General features: G+C 39.9%; 1 protein-coding gene across 22 annotated transcripts in view; it reads left to right on the top strand.

Annotated features, from left to right (window-relative positions):
* Positions 1 to 10,000: 10,000 nt before the first annotated feature.
* ABI2 (abl interactor 2) overlaps positions 10,001 to 19,281 on the top strand; it is an 82,285-nt gene continuing 73,004 nt past the window's right edge. For 3 of the 22 annotated variants that reach the window (XM_075180164.1, XM_075180170.1, XM_075180162.1), the window contains exon 1: positions 10,006 to 10,282. In XM_075180164.1, the coding sequence (XP_075036265.1) occupies positions 10,166 to 10,282 (117 nt within the window). In that variant the 5' untranslated portion in view covers positions 10,006 to 10,165. Of the gene's footprint in view, positions 10,283 to 18,388; positions 18,482 to 19,281 lie in introns of those variants that run through there. The other 19 variants (XM_075180169.1, XM_075180176.1, XM_075180182.1 and 16 more) reach the window with 12 other exon arrangements.

Here is a 19,281-nt window from a genome sequence, read left to right on the forward strand (position 1 = left end):
AGGTCCAGAACTGTAGTTCCTGATAAAACCAGATAATACAGACAGGGAACCAGTAATGAGAATTAAGCTCTACAGTTTATAAAGATACAGATCAGATATCCATCCAGGTAGGCAGAATGTGTAGCAGTATGGATCAAGCGAGGTTCCAAGGATTAAACAATAGCGAGTGCATTAGTCCAAAGCCAAGTTGGCACACATGGAAGCAAAAGTCTGTAAACAGGGTTCCTGTGCAGCAAGTCCAGAAAGTCCAAAATCCAAGTCAATGTACAGAAGAAAATCACATATACAGAGGCTGGAAAAAGTTAACACAATTACCCAGCAATGTTTGCTAGGTGGGTTCCTTTTATAGCACCTGTTAGGTGCTTGATGACATCAGCAGGAAACTTCAGAAAAGTAATTAGAAGTTCTGCACATACGCAGAACTGCCGGTAAGGGTTGCAGGTCAATGCAGGAAGCCTGACACGACTTCTGTAGGAGAGTTTGGGCAAGACAGGCAAAGGCAGAAGAGTGATAGCGGAGGACAAGTCGTGAGAGGAGGCTTGCTTTGACAGGTAAGATGCGACATCTTGGGAGTGGGGACGGACATGCTGCTACTGTAGTTCCCACTGGCAGTTTCTTGGAAGGGGGGCTGCTATAGGTGAAGAACTTGTGAAAAATATTTTAGGTAAAGATTTTTCTATCCAATATTGCGTAGTGTGCTACATGAAAAAAACAGACAGTATTTAAATTATGTGCAAAATAGAAAACTAATTTTCACTCCTTGCATTTTAACATAGTTTTGTCCAGGAGACTTAAGTAAGAAATTTCTTGCCTAAGTTCCTTAATGATTAAGGCCCAATGTGAGTAGGCTCATAAATCCTTTTTGAAGATTGCAGTAAGAAAGGTAATTTTTTTGCAGCTCATCGAGTGTTGAAATAATTTATACACAAGAAATAGGCACAGGTGGGAAAGTGTCAGCCTAACTGAATGCAATTAGAATGTATGTATCCATTGAGTAATAGAAGTGGAGTTTGTTTCCAAAAGTTGATGCACCCCTTAACCAGTAGGTCAGCAAGAACTATTGACCCTCTTGAAGATGGGTGTCCCCTGAGGGACTCCATGGATAGAAAGTTTGAGAGTTGTTTTAAAAAGCCTCATATTTCATTGTGATAACATTGAAATCAGACATGGCTGTGGCCATGGAGCTTAGAATTGTGGGGAGAGACACTTTATACAGAGAACATGAGCAGGCAATACATGTTGAAAAGCACTGAAGTTATCCAGAGAGGCATATAAATTTTATGTGAAACATCTTTAGCCACCATGGTTTTTTCAGCAAAGACAATGGAATTAGCAGCGGTGGCTAGGAGAGCCCTCTGGTTGCGCCCAATCTTCCATTTGAAGGGCCCCTGCTTTTCGATGGCAAATTAAAACACGATGATACAGAAGTCTTCTGGGGTATAATTCTAACCGCATGCCACAGGATACAAGGTCTAAATACCCCCAGGGCCGGTGCTAGGGTTTGCGGCGCCCTAGGCAAAATTTCGCCAACGCCGCGCCCCCCGTGCCCGCACCCGACCCCCCCGAACACACTAAATAAAAAAAGAATTCGATTTTTTCTTACCTTTTCTTCCTCTAGCTGAATGCTGACAGGGGAGGGGAGGGGGACGTCGGGAACAACTTCAGAGGCGCCGCCGGACAGACTATTACATGATCACTGACGTCAGTCGTTCCCGAGCCGCTGAGCCGCTGAACCGCTGACTAGATTAGAAAATCTAGTCAGCGGCGCCCTGCAAGTCCCGGCGCCCTAGGCAACTGCCTATGGTTGCCTAATGGGAGCGCCGGGCCTGAATACCCCCATTCTTCTTTGTCTAGTCAGCACTTCAAAGAAGTGATAAGTTATAGGCCAGGAAGACAATACACCAGACAGAATATTCCTGCTACATCTAAACAATCCTTTTGGGCATTCAGACTTAAAGAAGGGAGGACAAATCAGAGAACTCCACAATAACTAGTGCCAGGATTATTCCCCATTAACACCAGTAGGGGTAGAATCACATAAAACACAGAAATATGGAGCCACTCTATCATAGACTAATGAGGTTTGGATATTGTAAGAAATAGATACAAGATAGAGTTTAATCAGTATCCCATGATGAATTTATTTGTACAATCCAGGACTCACAGAATTAGAAGCCTTACAAAACAGTTTGAAAACCTTAAGAATAGCTCATGATTTGTTGCTCCTGTAGGTCAAGAAGGCACATCAGGAGCCTTTCACACTGTTCTGGTTTGAAGAGGCTCAACAGGTTTGTCCATAACAGGAACTTTTGCATGGATTCTGTGAATTCTATACTCACAGCCATCGGGGGATTTTCTTACGTCTATATTTCTTTACAATTCCTATTTTTATATCCCTGTTGCAGTTCATCACAGGAAACTCCTCAGGTTCTGGTTCGTGTGTCATTACTTTCAGTTCACCTGTTTGCCCATCTCCCTGGCAACATTCCAGAGAATTTTTACCAATGTGCTAGTCACTCTTGTGGTGGAATTAAGTGAGGGGTGAGGACATGGGCCTATTTAGACGACATTCTTTTGGAAGAGACTTTGGAGCATATTGTCAACTTTAGACACTGCAAGTGATAACCCTCATGCAACATGGCTGGGCAGAAAAAAATATGAAGTCGCTGTTTACCTGCATGTAGCAGGTGAACGGGTCATTATAGCCAATTGTCTTAGCAGAAAACAGGTTCAAATGTTCCAGCTACTGATAGGGAATCCAGGCTTCCTCAAGTGGTTATTATGGTGACAGCCAAAAATACCAAGTTTTTTCTCTCAGCACAATAATTCAGAAACAGAGGAGATAGATGGCCTGACAGCTCCATGGGCATTCCACCTGAGTTATAGATTCCCTCCATGTCCACATTCTAAAAAGATCAGGAAAAAAGGCAGAAGTGATAATGATTCCTCTTGTTTTGGCCAGGTTGTCCATAATTTCCTATAGCCTGGGAGATATTTTAAGAGCAACCATGATCTCTGCCAATTCAGCCAGATCTCCTACACCAAGACCCAATTCTTTATTTAAATTCAGAATAGCTAGATTTAATGGCATGGAGATTGAGCGGAAATTACTCAGACGTAAGGGAGTTTCAGAGTAAGTATTCAATATAGTTTTACAAGCAAGATAGAACTCTTCAAAAATCTATTATAGAATTTGGAAGAAATGTATCACGTGGTATGACTCTAAGGTCAATCCAACTGCAGCAATTCTATTCCACATATCCCTGACTTTATTTAGGAATGTTTTCTGCAAAGGTCTTGCCCTATCTATACTCAAGGTACATGTAGTCATGTTAACTGTTTTCTTAGATACCAATTTGGCTTTAGAAGAATCGATTATTCATTTCAGTGAAAAGGATCCGTCTGTCACAAATTGGGGTCTTAGTCTTGTTTACACCACTCGGCGGTACCATATCACCGTACATCTCCGTCCTGGTCAAATGCAGCATTCTATCCTGGGACAAGCGTGACTTCTGTCTGCAGTACTGGAGGCTGCCATCTTGGGTGAGACATTTGCTAAACATCCTGCTGAGTTTGAACACCTAATCTCGTCCACCAATTAGCTTCCTCTGCAGACTATAAGAGTCTCCCCCTACACTCAGCAAATTGCCAGTGCAACACTTTCCTAGTTCCTTGATCATCACAGTTGCTGTTTGTTTTGCTGCTTCATTCTGCCTGCTGTATACAGATCTTAACCCTTCTTGTGAATTCAGCTTCATCCTGGTTGCTGCTTCAATCCTCCTGCAGTATACAGATCTCCACCATTTACCTCTGAGTGAATTCAGCCTCATCGTGCTGCTATGTTATGGACTTCTCTGAGTGAGTTCAACTTAATCTTGTTGCTGTTATATGAACTGCAAACCATTAACCCTCTGTGAGAATTCAGCTGCTTCATCTTGTTGCTGTTATATGAACTGCAAACCATTAACCCTTCCTGAGAATTCAGCTGCTTCATCTTGTTGCTGTTATATGAACTGCAAACCATTAACCCTCTGTGAGAATTCAGCTGCTTCATCTTGTTGCTGTTATATGAACTGCAAACCATTAACCCTTTGTGTCAATTCAGCTTCATTCTGCCTACTGAAATACATACTTTGGTTATTTATTCTTCATGTGGATTCACCTTCATTCTACCTGCTTGTGTACAGATTCCAGCTGTTATCCTCTGTGTGGTTCCTCCTCCTAACATCCAGTATACAGGTTTAGAGCAAGCTCTATGAGCAAGGCATTCATCTGCCTCCCAGTTTCCACTACCCTACTGCCACAGCTAATCCCAGGGGTCCCGAGACGGATCCCAGAAACCCTATTGCCGTGACACCATCCCTCTATTAGGTAATTTGTGGCTCCATGGAACCTCGGGGCTCAACAAAGGTTATACTGCCATCCTATTGTTCACAACCTATTGTTGAAAATGAAAGAAAGCTGCACCCATTGGACTTGGTTAGAGCAATTTCTCCAGGACATAAGAATTTAGAAAAACAGGACAGAAGAAGTTAGAAAAACAAAACAAACTTTTGTGTTCTTACAGGACCTCGTAAAGGATATGCCCCTTCTAAAGAAGCCATTTCCAGATGGATCAGAGAAATAATTATATAGGCATGCAAAAGGTAGAGGAGATTCTGAGGACTGACCCATTGTAAGTGTTGCAATGTAGTATTTAGAGGAAAAGGAATCAACAGGAACCAATTTTTAAATTTTCCCCCATAATGCATGGTAAAGGGAAACCAGCCAGACGCCTCTCATACTTGTCCATGTGAGTCACCAGTAGGTTGTATTTCCATGGTCAGACTCCTGATCCCACAGTGTATAAAGATACCTGGGAAGGTCCTATCGGGAGGAAGAGTATGCCACTATTGCATGGGGTGTGAAGAAACTTTATCATCACCTTCAGCTTTTACTAGCCCCTTAACATACTGTACATATAGACCAGGTCTGGATAGTCTGTGGTTCTCCAGGTGTTGTAAAACTGTTCCAGCATATCCTGCGAGCTATTGACTGGCAAAGCATGCTAGGGCTTGTAGTTCTGCCAACGACCATTTCCTCTCCTCCTCATTCATTCCTGTCACTTCTGCCTCCGACTTCTGCTGTGCTGCTCCCCTCCTTTGGTGCTCGCTTCCTCTCCCAATCAGGCTTTTCACCTCCCTCTAAGGCTTCAAACGTTCTCTAAAAACACATTTCTTCATCAAAGCCTATCAGCTCTCCTCCTAACCCAATCCTACCTCCCTCTTCACACTGCTTATTTCTTCTATGTCACCCTGTTTGTCTAGCTCTCCCCCCTAGATTGTAAGCTCTCACTAGTAGGGCCGTCTTCCATCATGTCCTCCTCCTCTCATTACTTAAGCCACCAGGGGGTAAATATATTATAGTGCGATTTTTTTATTTTTTTTTCAAGTCGCCGGAAATCGACGAGTTGACAGCTAAAATTTAAAGCGGTGCTGCCTTGTAAAGGGAAACTTGCCTTTACAAGGCAGCACCGCTTTAAATTTTAGCTGTCAACTCACCGATTTCTGGCGACTTGAAAAAATCGCACTATAATACATTTACCCCCAGGTCACCAGTGTCTTCACACTATAATTAACTAACAGCTCTGATCCTGTTTGCTGTGCCCACACTCTTGGGTATAGGCTTAGATTGTACTCATTTGCTCTCCCACCTGTAGTCACTGTAAGGGAATATTCCCGCTGAGAACTTTATTTCCTGCTGGTTCTTTTGCTGCGTATTATACAGTTTTGCCTATTTTATAGTGTACTGTTTTACTGTATCCTCTATGTACATTCCAGTGGACTCTTTGGCACCTGGAGAGCCAAAGGTCGTCGTAATAAGTCACACACTTGGGAAAATAAAGGGATAATGCTTGTGAAACGTAGATGTAAAAACTAGTAGAAGATGTATTTCATCTGAGGTGCATTTCTGGTCCATATAAAACCAAGGGGACAGAATAGATTACTAAGCAGAGAGCAATATTCTGGTTGAGGCCATACTTTCCTCCCTATAGTTTGGAATCCCATTGAGATAGAGGACAGGTAAGCCATGTGGCAGACGGGGTCCCCAGAAGTCCAGACCACCTAATGGGTGATCTGGCCCTGCTTCTCTGGATCCAACCCTGGTGCACTCATGCTCCTATTTCAGACGGGGGCCTGGAACTGAAGCTTCATCAGACTGTTAATCCGGCCCTGCTGTTTGTTTTGGAGGTCCCAATTTTCTGGTTGCAAAATGATGTAGAACGATAAGTATGTAATGCAGACCCTCCTAAATCTCTGGTGGACCACAGCACCTGAACAACTGCACCACAGCAACCTAGATAAGAGGCGCTCCATGATGACAAACATACAGTAACCACTTTAACTTACTACAAGCAGCGCTCTATGGCAATGAACAAACAAGTATAACTTTCTTCTAGATCTACTAGATGGAGGAACCCGTGTCTGCAGCACTCTTACCTAACACCTAACTACCTAAAAAACTAGCACCCAGCACAATAGTATACGCTCAAGTGTCTATTTAGGATTTCTTTAATACAAGTTCACTTATCTGTGTGGTTTAAGCACAGTCCATTCAGCAATACTTTACTATATCATACCTCCCTATTGTCCTAATTTAGTCACGGCAATCCACATTTCGAGGGGACTGTCCCAACAGTCAGCACTTTTGGCCCAGAGTGCCGAGAACAAGGCATGTCCCTGCTCAACAAGTTGAAGGGATGCCGTGTGCACACCCGATGGACATAGCACGTGAGCACAATACTGGGGGATGTGGCACTCCCCCATATGAACACAGTGTCATGAATAGCCCCCCTCTGGCTATTCCCTGACCTAATATCTTATTCTATATTCACACAGTTAAACAATATATCACCACTAATTTGTCAGTAAGCCTCTCCTAACCACTCACAATCCACACTTTGTGCACTTGTGACTTGGAAGTATTTATTGTATTGGGTTATACATGATTCCAGCACCCAATCTTCCTCTCACCTATCACACAGGTTGCAGATTTGCTGAATCGCCCCCAAAGAGCGCCCACACGATCACACCCACTTTGATTTGCCACCAACTATTGAATAAGGACAATATGACCCCAATATTCTGTCTCACAGGGGCACACAATGAGTACTCCTTTCTACACACAGTTTAGGAAGGCACACACCAGCAATCAAAGGGTTAATACTTAACCCCTTAAGGCTCTATGACACAAATGTATATGCAGACACACATTCAGCTTGGTATACAAAAATAATCACAATTCACATCTCAGCAATGAAAGGTTTAACATGGTCAAGCAATCTATCTCTTCTAGACAGGCAGTGAATTTGTTTACAGCAATAAGGAAATCACTAGTAAAATTTTAGATTTCATATGCAAAAAGTACAATGATTACAGGTTAATAAAAACAATAGACAATTGACATACATACACAAACAAAACAGTTTACAATGAAGTGATTAAAGTCAGAGTATAACTTACAGAGAAGTGGTATATTCTGTGCTAAGGGAAATTGGCTTGCAGATGGACAGCTTATCAATGATTGATTTCCCCAAAGACTGACAGTTTGACCCTTCACAACACAGGTTTTTAAGCAAACTCAAATGGGACGGCATTCTCATGGGCAGAGTGGATGCTAATGTGGGGGTGGAAATGTCCCTTTGGTGTCACCTAATGCTTGTTCAAAAGTAAGTTTTAACCTGTTTTAACCTTTCTCAGATATATCCTAGAAAAATAACTCCCTCGTCAATAAACCGGTCATAATCTCCTGCACATTTAAATACCAAACATAATGGGATTATAACAATAAGGCATACCTTTCCCAAAGACATGTGTCTACAGCTATTCCCTGTACTGCTAGTACCTGTAATTCACAATCCTGTTGTGGTTTCTGCCCCTCAGTATGCAGTGGCACATGGATTTTGCAAAATATGAAATATGAAGGCATTTTCTTTGAAGTTCATAATTATATATTCCTGCATAGAGAGCCTTCAGGTGTTGCCTTTGTCTACATAAGATCTATAGCTGTGGACAGCTCCTTAGAGTCTTTCTCAGTTGCAAAAAAACTCTCCTAGGTCAGGATGCAGTCCACCCCAGAGGCCTTTGAAGCTGACTCAGTTGACACTGTTATCTTTTAACATTGAGTCGGGCTAGGTCCTGAACTCACCTCTCCCTATACTTCCTATCTGTGCTAAATACGCTACTGGGTTTGTAGGTGCTAATACAGCAGCACTGCTATCCAGCTCTCTCATGTAATACTCATGGGTCAGTACCTTTAAACTACCACATGTGGCGCTGCTATTCAGCTCTCTCATATAATACTCATGAGTCAGTACCTCTAAACTACCATAGGTGGCACTGCTGTGCTCAGACATTGTGTGAGACTCTGTGGAGCTGATCACTGAACTATAAGTCATGAGTCATTCTCCTGGCTCAGGAGTTTAATAGTTCATCTAGTTCTTTTGACTCATTTGACTCTTCTGGCTCTTTTGAATCATTTAGATCATTTGATCATTTAGCTCACAAGTAGATACATTCCCTTCCCTGTCAGCTCCAGACACAGTGCATTGCTGTGTGCTGCATCCTATACAGTGTAGTTCTGCTTACTCCACCATATATACAGGGGAGATGTATTAGACCTTTGAGATAAAGTGGAAATATTGCCAATAGCAACCAGTTTCTGCCATTTTTTAGACTCTGCTAGATAAATGACAGAAGCTGATTAGTCATATTTGCCAACTTTATGTTGGTCACGTCCTAGAGCAGGGTATGGACGGAGGGGGCGGGTTTCATGAATCACGTCATTCTGGCCCTGCCCCCAGTGACGTGATGCATGTTTTGGGTCTTTTTACAGCTATAGAAAGACCTCAAGCTGGCGTACATTAACATAATTGAAAAGTTTCACTGCCGGCAGCTCTGTTCTGAAGAGCAGAGCTGGACAGCGCATGTGTGAAGGGTTCATGTCATATCACCCACCGTCTTTCAGTCCAGTTCTCTGTGCGTATGACCGAGCTTCTCGGCTGGGGCATGCGCACAGGGATTCAAAGTCAGCCGGCAACCACATCGCAGAGGACCGCAAACGAAGAGCCCGTGAAAGACAAGGGTAAGACTTCACAGGAACAGACGTTTTTCGGAACACATGTTCCTGTGATTTTTTTTTATAAATATAAGATACTTTTCAATCCTCATCTATGCAATGAGGATTGAAAAGTATCTTTCATAAAATGCGGTGCTACATAAATAAGCCCCCTAATGAGGTAGTAGTAGATATGCCTACAGTATGTGTAATAGACTAAATCAATGTCTTCAATCACTTCTCTCAGCAGAGTTCCAGAGCCAGTGATCTAACTGAACTAATTGAGTCAAATGAGCCAAATGAACTGAGTCAAATGAATTAAACTTTTGACTGAATTAAATCAGAATGAGCCAAAATGAACTAGATTTCCCATCACTAGGTCATACTTCCCATCATTCTGTTGGAAAAAAAAATGTAATTGGTTGGGATGGTGGGACATACCCTTCAAATTGGGACTACCCCACCTAAATCGATTAAATTAGGAGATGCAACAATTAAGGATGTAAAAAACAGCAAGTACTTTTTCCAGAGAATGTGGCAACACAAACACACCTCTTTATTTTTCAAAGACAAGCTCTATATAATGCATATTGTTGCATAGTTCATCTGTCTTAAAAACACCAAACATCTGTGAACGCAACTTTGGTTGGATGGTTTCGTGCTCCATTTAGAATCCCCCTCCTCATAGACACACTCATTTATGTGACGTCACCATTAGTGAGAACTAGCTCACGTGACCGGTCATTGCCATTGGCCCCTCTTTTCCAGCATTTTCAGTGTCTCCCTGTTGCTAAGAGACCATACGAAGCGAAGATGAAGCGAGAGCCGTAAGAGCGCGCACCACTTTTTCAGGTTCATCCAAGCTAGTTTGCACAGGCGCACTCACGGGTTACTCAGTCGTGACCATTGAGCTGCGCACTGTTTTGGGCACGCCCCCTTGCTGAGTGTGCGCGCGGGGACGCGCACCCCCTAGTTCAGCTCGTTCTGCGCGCGTTCCCGCTTTCGTCTTTCTTCGCTCTCCCTCCGCAGTATAGCGGGGCTCCTTGGAGGAGAATGTGCTGAGAGAAACATGGCGGAGCTGCAGATGCTGCTGGAGGAAGAGATTCCCGGCGGCCGGCGGGCCCTGCTGGATAGTTATACGAATTTGGAACGGGTGGCCGACTACTGCGAGAACAACTACATCCAGGTCTGTGAGGAAGATGGATGGATGCGGAGGGGGTGATTAAATGGAGAGAAGGGGGAACCGGTGTGTGTAATACACACACGACGACCCTACCAATGTCTGTTTCATGATAAATGTATTCATATGCTGGATAATCCATCAGAAATGTTATTAGCCTTTGCTTCTCGTACAGCACAGTCATGTGCTGCTCGTCACTGCTTCACTGACCTCTTTGTTACCCAAAAGGTTAATTGGCATGTCATATAATGTTAATGGGGGTTCTCATTATTCGAGGGTCCCTTGGCTACCTGGCGTACCAGCTCATGTAGTGTAGATTGTGTGTCTATAACCACCCTCTCTTCTCATTAATTTAATGGTGCTACTCATCCTGCAACCATCGTTATCTTTTCTACCCATTTATTTTGTCATGCCCATCCCCTGTCGTCAATCCTTATCTGACTATTTTTGTGACATATTTAAATAGCTTGGTACGGACTCCTACCATGTAAATATATCTTTAGGAGAGCCGATGGCCATTCATTATTACACCTGTGGATATAAATCTAAAGTGACCCATAAATAAAACATACATTGTGGTGATTTATTCTGTAAGATTGATGCCATTCTTCTTCTGAGTGTACATGTATAAATATAGCTATCCAATTATCATTCATTGGCTTTCATTCTTAAATGATTGGAGCACATTAACCAATCCGTATTAATCTGATGTATTAAGGTATGGATGGTAACACTTGCCAAGAATAATTGCCTTATTTGTTGTTTCATTTTTGTATTCTGCATAACCTAGATACACCTAAAATGTGCATGCATCAATGTTTAGTATCTGGGTTATGCTAACATTTCTGATTGAGTCCCCTTTCCTTCCAAGTAGTTTCCTGGAGGCTTTAAACAGTTGTATTTCTTCTATTCCCTCAAAAGAGGAGTGAGAGTAGTTGTAGGTCCTAGTCTGATTTAACATCTAAGTGTTGATTTGCGTAAAGGGTCACCATGCTACCATTAATTAAAAATAAGTCTTCTATAAAACTATCAAGCATTTTTTTTAACAATCTGTATTTATTGAATGAAACAAGCACAGTACAATAAAATTAACTCTTTTAAAACCAAAGAGATTAAAAACAAAACAAGTAACAGTAAGAAAAATAGAAAACAGGTGTTTACCTGAACCCTACAACATTTAGGATTTTTATTTTACTTACAGCTGCTTGTTTTTAGTTTCCTTTGTTTTAAAAGAGTTAATGTTTTATATAGTTTGTCTTCTTTTGAATTAGTTGTATCATGGTGACCCTTTATGCAAATTATAATAACCACTTTGATTTGACATGGCAGACTTACAGGGCATGATGACATCCATCAATGGAAACAATTCTGTAATTGAAAAGTATTTTGGCCCACCACTGGAAGTAAAACCATCTTTATCGTTCGTGTAAAACATCATATGAATATTATATATGGTAGAGCATGTGTCATATTCTATAATAGGTGTGATCAGACTTGAAATGGTATCATCTCCCTCGACAAGCAATTGGCTCGATTCCTTTGTAGCACCCTCTGACACTCTCACTTCATTTGATCCCACAAATGAAGAGGAAGTTTCTACTCTCTTCTTATCTTCCTACTCTACCCCCTGTCCTCTTGATCCCATTACCTCACAAATTAGTAGGTCCCCGTCTCCTGTGTTTCTTCCCCCTCTAACTAAAATCTGTAATCTATCTCTTTCTACTGGTATTTTTCCATCACTATTCAAGCATGCAGTAATTACTCCCATTTTTTTTTAAAAAAACCAAAATTCTGACCCAGACACTCTCTCAAATTACCGCCCCATCTCTCAGCTCCCATGCCCCTCCAAGCTTCTTGAGAGAATTGTCTACACTCGCCTCACACACTTTCTTACAGCAAACAACCTATTGGATCCTCTTCAGTCAGGCTTTCGCTCTCAACACTCCACAGAGAATGCACTGACCAAGGTTGTCAATGATTTGATCACAGCAAAAAGTAAAAACAATTACTCTATTCTAATTCTCCTGGATCTCTCTGCTGCATTTGACACTGTTGACCACTCTCTCCTCATACAAATGCTACAATCCCTAGGTCTTGAAGGCACTGTCCTATCCTGGTTCTCATCCTACCTATCTAATCGCTTTCATTGTTAATTTCTCTGGATCCACCTCTGCTCCACTTCCTTTATCAGTTGGAGTACCGCAAGGCTTAATCCTAGATCCTCTGCTATTCTCTATTTACACCACTTCTCTTGGAAAACTAATAAGCTCCTTTGGATTTCAGTATCATCTCTATGCGGATGATGCACAAATCTATCTATCTTCTCCTGATCTTTCACCATCTGTGTTGTCTCGCGTTACTGACTGTCTTTCTGCCGTTTCATCTTGGATGTCCTCTGGCCAACTCAAACTCAATCTTTCAAAAACTGAATTCATAATAATCCCACCCAAAAACAGAAGCTCTCTGCCTGACATTTCTATTTCTGTTGATAACGACCATAAATCTCACCCCGCAAGCTTGTTGCCTAGGTGTAATCCTTGACTCGCAACTATCATTTATTCCCCACTCTATATCTAAATCATGTTACATACATCTAAAGAACATTTCCAGAATGCGCACATATCTCGCACAAGACACTGCAAAAACCTTAATTCATGTACTCATCTCCTGCATCGATTATTGCAATTCCCTCCTTACTGGTCTTCCCAAAGTCAGACTTGAACCCCTACAATCTATTTTGCACGCAGTGGCTAGATTGATTTTCCTTGCAAACCGTTCTTCCTCTGCTGAGCCACTCTTGTCAGTCTCTACATTGGTTGCCTGTTTTTCAATGAATCCAATATAAAATTGTTCTACTAACATACTAGGCCATCAATAAAATTGCACCGACATACATCTCCTCACTTGTCTCAAAATATCTCCCAACTAGACACCTCTGTTCTGCACAAGATCTGCAGCTCTCTTCCACTCTCATCACAACCTCCAATTCCCGGTTACAGGACTTTTTTTGGGCTGCACCCACTTTGTGGAATTTTCTCCCTTGCACAGTAAGACTTTCCTCTAGTCTTCAAACCTTCAAGCGTTCTCTGAAAACCCACCTCTTCAGGCAAACTTATGATATTCTTCAACCACCATCCTAATCTCCCTAGGTTACCCTATTACCACCCTCTACACAGCTAACACAAGACAACAACCCTCTGACCAACATTGCTACACACACAGCCCACTCAATACTTTTACCTTTACATTCTAGCTGGTCCAGTGTGCACTATGATGTAGCACATGCCCTTGTGTTTCAAACTCCCATTGTCCCATAGATTGTAAGCTTGCGAGCAGGTTTATCTTACCTCTCTGTCTGTATGTATTACCCAGTATCGTTTTATTATTGTTTGTTCCCAATTGTAAAGCGCTACAGAATTTGCTGGCGCTATATAAATAAATGTTGATTTTTATAATACCGGACATGTTTGCTAATATCTGTTCTGCAAATGTTTATTATTAAATGCATTTTGTGTGAAAGATACTTTATATATTCAATAGCTGCATGCATATACTGCACCTTAACTGTATCAGAGGTACCTAAAACCCTTTTGTTGAGAAAAATTTATTTTTTTGTTCCATGTAATGATGCCTTATAGATGAGATAATCAATGAATCATGCAGTGCATGGGATGTGAGGAGATTTCAATCATGTGATTTTAATGTTAAATGTCTTTAAAGCCAATGTGTTTTATTGATTAGTTTGTTTTTTTTATAGTGAATGGGCTTGTCAGCAGATTTCTAATTTGCATTATGTCATGATGACACACTTCTTAATCCATTTAATAATGATATTGCATCACTTTAAATATTTCAAGAATAAGAAACTGCTGTACCACCCCCATTTTTACTGTGTTAACCAATATATCTTTTTGTTGCAATTCTTTAGTTACAATTATAAATATGGTTTCATAAAAAAAAATTGACAAATTTTTATGAATTAAAATTTGTGGTTTTCTTCTCATTTCCCTTGTGGTCTCACATGGGTCTTGGCAGGAAGGATTTGAAACCTTGCTGCTTTTGCTGCAACAAACAAAAACACTGGTAACCTCCAAGAGAATTGCCCTGGAGTGCAATTGTTTAAATATTTAATTACCAAATGAAATGCTCTATTCATTTTATTCCATGATGTGCTTTTGCGTTTTATGTTTACTTTTTTAATTGATTTGATGGTACAGTAGAGAGTAATGGCGTTCAGTATGCCAGAGTGTGCTCAGTCAGAATTATATGGACCTTTGTTGGCAGTGAAGTAGATAATAAATTACACTGTTCCAATAATATAAATAAAGTTTGAATACATGTCTTATTTTTTTAACCAATGATTGTGGTCACTTTTACACTTTATTATCGGTGGTGACTATTGTAATCAACATATCTGAACTGTGTTTTGTTGTGGGATATAGTCTGTGACATTAATATTGTATAGTTACATGTTGGCACCTGTCTGTTAATGAACTGAAATTCATGTACACTGGTATCTGAGAAACTGGATTATTTGGTAAAGATTTTAAGCACATTTAAAATATTACAAACTTTTTGACAGGTTGCTTAAATTTCTTAAATATATCCAAATATACGTATTCTATGCTAGAGTTACAATGCACTAGTCCAGAAACATTTAAATCCCATACTTTAGACATGCCTATTGCTATATGCAAATAGGCTATTATTAAATATATAAGCACCTATTTCTCAAATAATATGAAAAAGTATTGGCACTCCATTATTGCTGAAACTGACATGACCATTGTATTATCAACATTGCTTTTTTCAAAATGAGCTGATACATTTTCTCACTTGCTTCATCTGTTCTCCCACCATATGGTCAATGCATTAAATGTTTTTTAATATGACTTCAAAGTTTCTCTGACCAGTATTTTATTGAGAAAATTATCCTACACTTGCTGCAATTCTTCCTTGGACAATTTCCTTTTCTTGGAGACTGTTTTGATATTTTGCATTTTTCAAAGAAATGGGATTCACACTCTTTCCAATTAGTGTGTTTTGTATATTTTCCCAGACAAAAACAAAATAAATTAACAATTTCATTACTCTGATTTGTAGGAATTGACATGCAATGACCATACCAAGCCTTCCATGATGGGTATACACCTCTCTATGAAAAGACTTCTGCATTTAAATAGTCTGCAGGAAAGGGAAGAACTTGTATACTGATGTGGGGCATTAAGCTATTGTAGAGTTTGACCTGAACTAGTGGATCACAGTGCATGCTGATGCAGTCATTGGCTGACTGGATTTAGGGTGAGATCAGACAACTTTAGCTAGTAAAATCTAGTCAGCAGGGTCCTCTCCTTGCTGTTCTCATTACTTATAACATTTGCTACACTGTGCACCTCCAGGGCTTGGGCTTTCTGCCCCTTCACTCCACTTCTCCATGCTCTTTGTACCTCTTTCAGTGGATCTAAACCTGTTACTTGCGCCTATGCTTATGGGCACAGGCCAGGGGCGGATCTAGAATTTTTTTCTACCCCGGGCGATATAGGGGGGGGGGGGGATTTAGGCCCCGCCCCTTTTCTAACTTCTAAGGCTGCCGGCGGCTGCACTGTATGTGCAGGTCCGTTCGGCAGTGATAATGTGCTGTCCCGCTGCACTGATTGTGTTTAAAAAGAGTAGTACCTCTTTACCCATAGCTGTGTTGACAGTTGTAGTGTTATTTGTTTAATGAATTGCACGGTCTTGTTTGCTCCCTGTACAGTGCTGCATACCACATGTAGCATCCTGTAAATAAAGGTTAATAATAATAATAACTCTAAAGTGATGATGCGCTCCATCTGCAGAACATCAACGTGAAATGGGACCGCTGATCTCCTGTTGCTCCAGATTGATTCCACTGTCAAAATATTGTATTCAGCCATTTGACAGCAGACATGCGTTGTTGTGATACTGCAATATTCACTTTTATTTTCTGCAAGCTGAGTGTATCATGACTTCAGAATGCTGCAGTTTACTGGTCAGAAAACCAATGCATCTGTATGTCCTTGCCCTTGAGTTACATACTCTGAAACAATAGAATTTTGGGCAGTTTTTGGGGAGCAACACACATGGTTATTTCAGACCAATTTGTGGTTAAATTCAATGTGTGTGTGTGTGGCGATCTACTCACCCAAAGCTTATTTTATAGATGGAGCAAAACTAAACTGGGTCAAAATATATTTGAAGCAAAAGAAAAACAACCAGGATAATCATTCAAGAAAAAAAAACATATCACATTCAAGTTGTAGATCAGTTTCCTTTTCATTATATTTGCTTATGGGCTTTTCATCAAATAAATTCTAGCTAGCTCTCATAACCTGTAAATTGGTTATGCTTTTTTAAATTATTTTGTTATCGAATATTGTAAATTGGGATCCTGTAAACCTTCTCAAATCTTTAGGTTTTCTGTGTGTGTGACATTTTTGCAGTATTTGACTGGTATGTGGTTTAAGGAGAGAAATTATGTGTAACTGGTGAATATAAGGTTTAATCTGTGTTCTGGTCTATGTGCATTGTTTTGAGTGATTGTTAAACTGAAGTGTATAATTTTGGTTTGTGTGTTCAGTTTTTAATCTAGAAATATGTAAATCAGAGTAGGGCTACTGAAATGGTGTATGGGCTGCATAACAAAAAGTTATCAAGAAAAACTTCACCTTTGTCCCTTTTCATGTTCCGTTTCTGATCTAAAAGAAACAATGAAATATATGTTTTATTTTGCCGTTAGCCTCGCCATCTGATCTTTAAACCACCTAGACAGACTAGCTAGTACAAAATCCAATCTAGTCTGTTAGCTAGTCTCACAGGGGATCGATTAATAGGCTGATGGGATTGCTCGTTCACTCTGCTAGTCCATTTCAACTGCAGTGGATATAGCAGTTGTGTGGACTGTTACCATTAGCAGCGGTTGCTAATAGTGGAATGCAGCGCTGTATAATGAAAACGTATAAAAAAATAATTTCTTTACCCTCATAACAACGGCAACTACAGAATACCAGAGTTTTGTGTTCAGCAACAGTATATCTAGTATAAAATTTTGATATCATTCAGAGTATTGCATTTCGTTCATCTTCAGTCTTTATGGACAATACCCTATTGGTGAACATAACTGGACTAGTTAACTGGAATTAATATCAAATGGACTAGTCTGGTCTGCTATGAAATAAATATACTATACCACGCAGCAGATTAACCTAACCATCCTAATTTACACTGATGTGGCCGCATTTTATGGCCAAAGTCTAATATAATTCTTTACCAATATTATATATGATAATCCCATTTAAGGATTTGGACAGAATATTGGTTTCTGTATTTTGTGGAGCTCTCTTAAGTGGTATTAAAACAGCAACTGTGAGAATACATAGGTGGTTTGCACAATCTTTATTAAAGTTTATTGTTACACAATCGAATAAACATTATGGGGTATATTTACTAAACTGTGGATTTGAAAAAGTGGAGATGTTGCCTATAGCAACCAATCAGATTCTAGCTATCATTTTGTAGAATATACAAAAATGATAGCTAGAATCTCATTGGTTGCTATAGGCAACATCTCCACTTTTTCAAACCCGCAGTTTAGTAAATATACTGCTATATGTGTCTTGTGATCACTTGGTGTGGCCTGATAGATAATCTACCATTTTAGCAACACTTTTTTTCATCCTTTCCACTTTCTATGTTTTGAAATATTTCACTCTAAGCTTACAATCTGGACCAAGGAACTATTAATAATTCTAATAAAGAAATAAGTTTTAATAATTATGTCATTTGAATCAGAGTGCCCCACATAGAACATTTTCTTTTTTTTCTCAAGGAATTTTTGCACAAGTATTTTCTAATGTTCTGGGAGCACCAACCGATTTCTATTACTGAATGAAATGTGGTTATACAATTTTTCGGGATTGTGATTTCCTAGTGCGGTGACACCTTTTCTTTTTGTTGTATCAAGATATTATGTGTAACTGGGAAATATCTAGATAAGGTTTAATCTGTGTTCTGGTCTATGTGCATTGTTTTGAATTATTGTTATTCTGAAATACATAATTTGGTTTGTGTGTTCAGTTTTTAATCTAGAAATATGAAAATCAGAGAAGGGCTACTGAAATGGTGTATGGACTGCATAAAAAACTTATCAAGAAAAACTTCAAAAGCTAAGCATGAAAAGGAACAAAGGTGATCTAATAGAAACATTGAAATATATTAAAGGTATTTTTCCTACAAATAAGAGGTTTCCTAGGAGACTTGCCCTGAAATTATATAGAGGAAAAGGGTGATGATCCATTGATAAGTTTCCCATAAGTTATGGTGGATGAAAAATAATTCAAGAATGCATGGGACATATATCTTGAAGTTGCCAATAATTGTATAGGAAATGTGAAAGCTGAGCTATTACCAACATAATGGATTTTACTAATGTACACTCCCCCCTGAACCATAGCCCCTTTTCTTAAAACCGGAGGTGGAGCCTGTTTGACTGTGAAGAGGATTGTATGGAGATTGCAGCTTGTGCTTGGTCCTCCTAATCACTATAGTACTGTAGTAAGGAAAAAGCCCAAGCAGACTAGATGGATGTAAAGGTTTTTAGCTGTCATCGATTTTGATTTCTCTATATTGTTCCTTGTTCAAGAATACTTTATAATTATATAGACTGATCTCTATAAAAGTTTGTTTATGTAGGCTATAAATGTAATAATAGCCTCTAACATTTCAAGTAGTGAAGCTTTGTTGATTATAGGTTGTCTTTGTTAACATGTCCGTGCATATCGCTTTTCTGTTTCCTTTCATTTTGTCTTTTCTTAATGTGTGTGTGCACTCATACATTTAAAACCATGTATATTAAAAAAAAGTTACATTTTAGATATTATAAATGCATGTAAATTACAATGGAAATCAAATTTAGTTGTGCCCACTTGAGTGCTTACTCAAATCAGTGACTTCTATACAAAACTTGAAATGTACTATAAAGTCATTGC

Source organism: Mixophyes fleayi, chromosome 7 (genome assembly GCF_038048845.1).
Source record: "Mixophyes fleayi isolate aMixFle1 chromosome 7, aMixFle1.hap1, whole genome shotgun sequence".
Taxonomy (NCBI): domain Eukaryota; kingdom Metazoa; phylum Chordata; class Amphibia; order Anura; family Limnodynastidae; genus Mixophyes; species Mixophyes fleayi.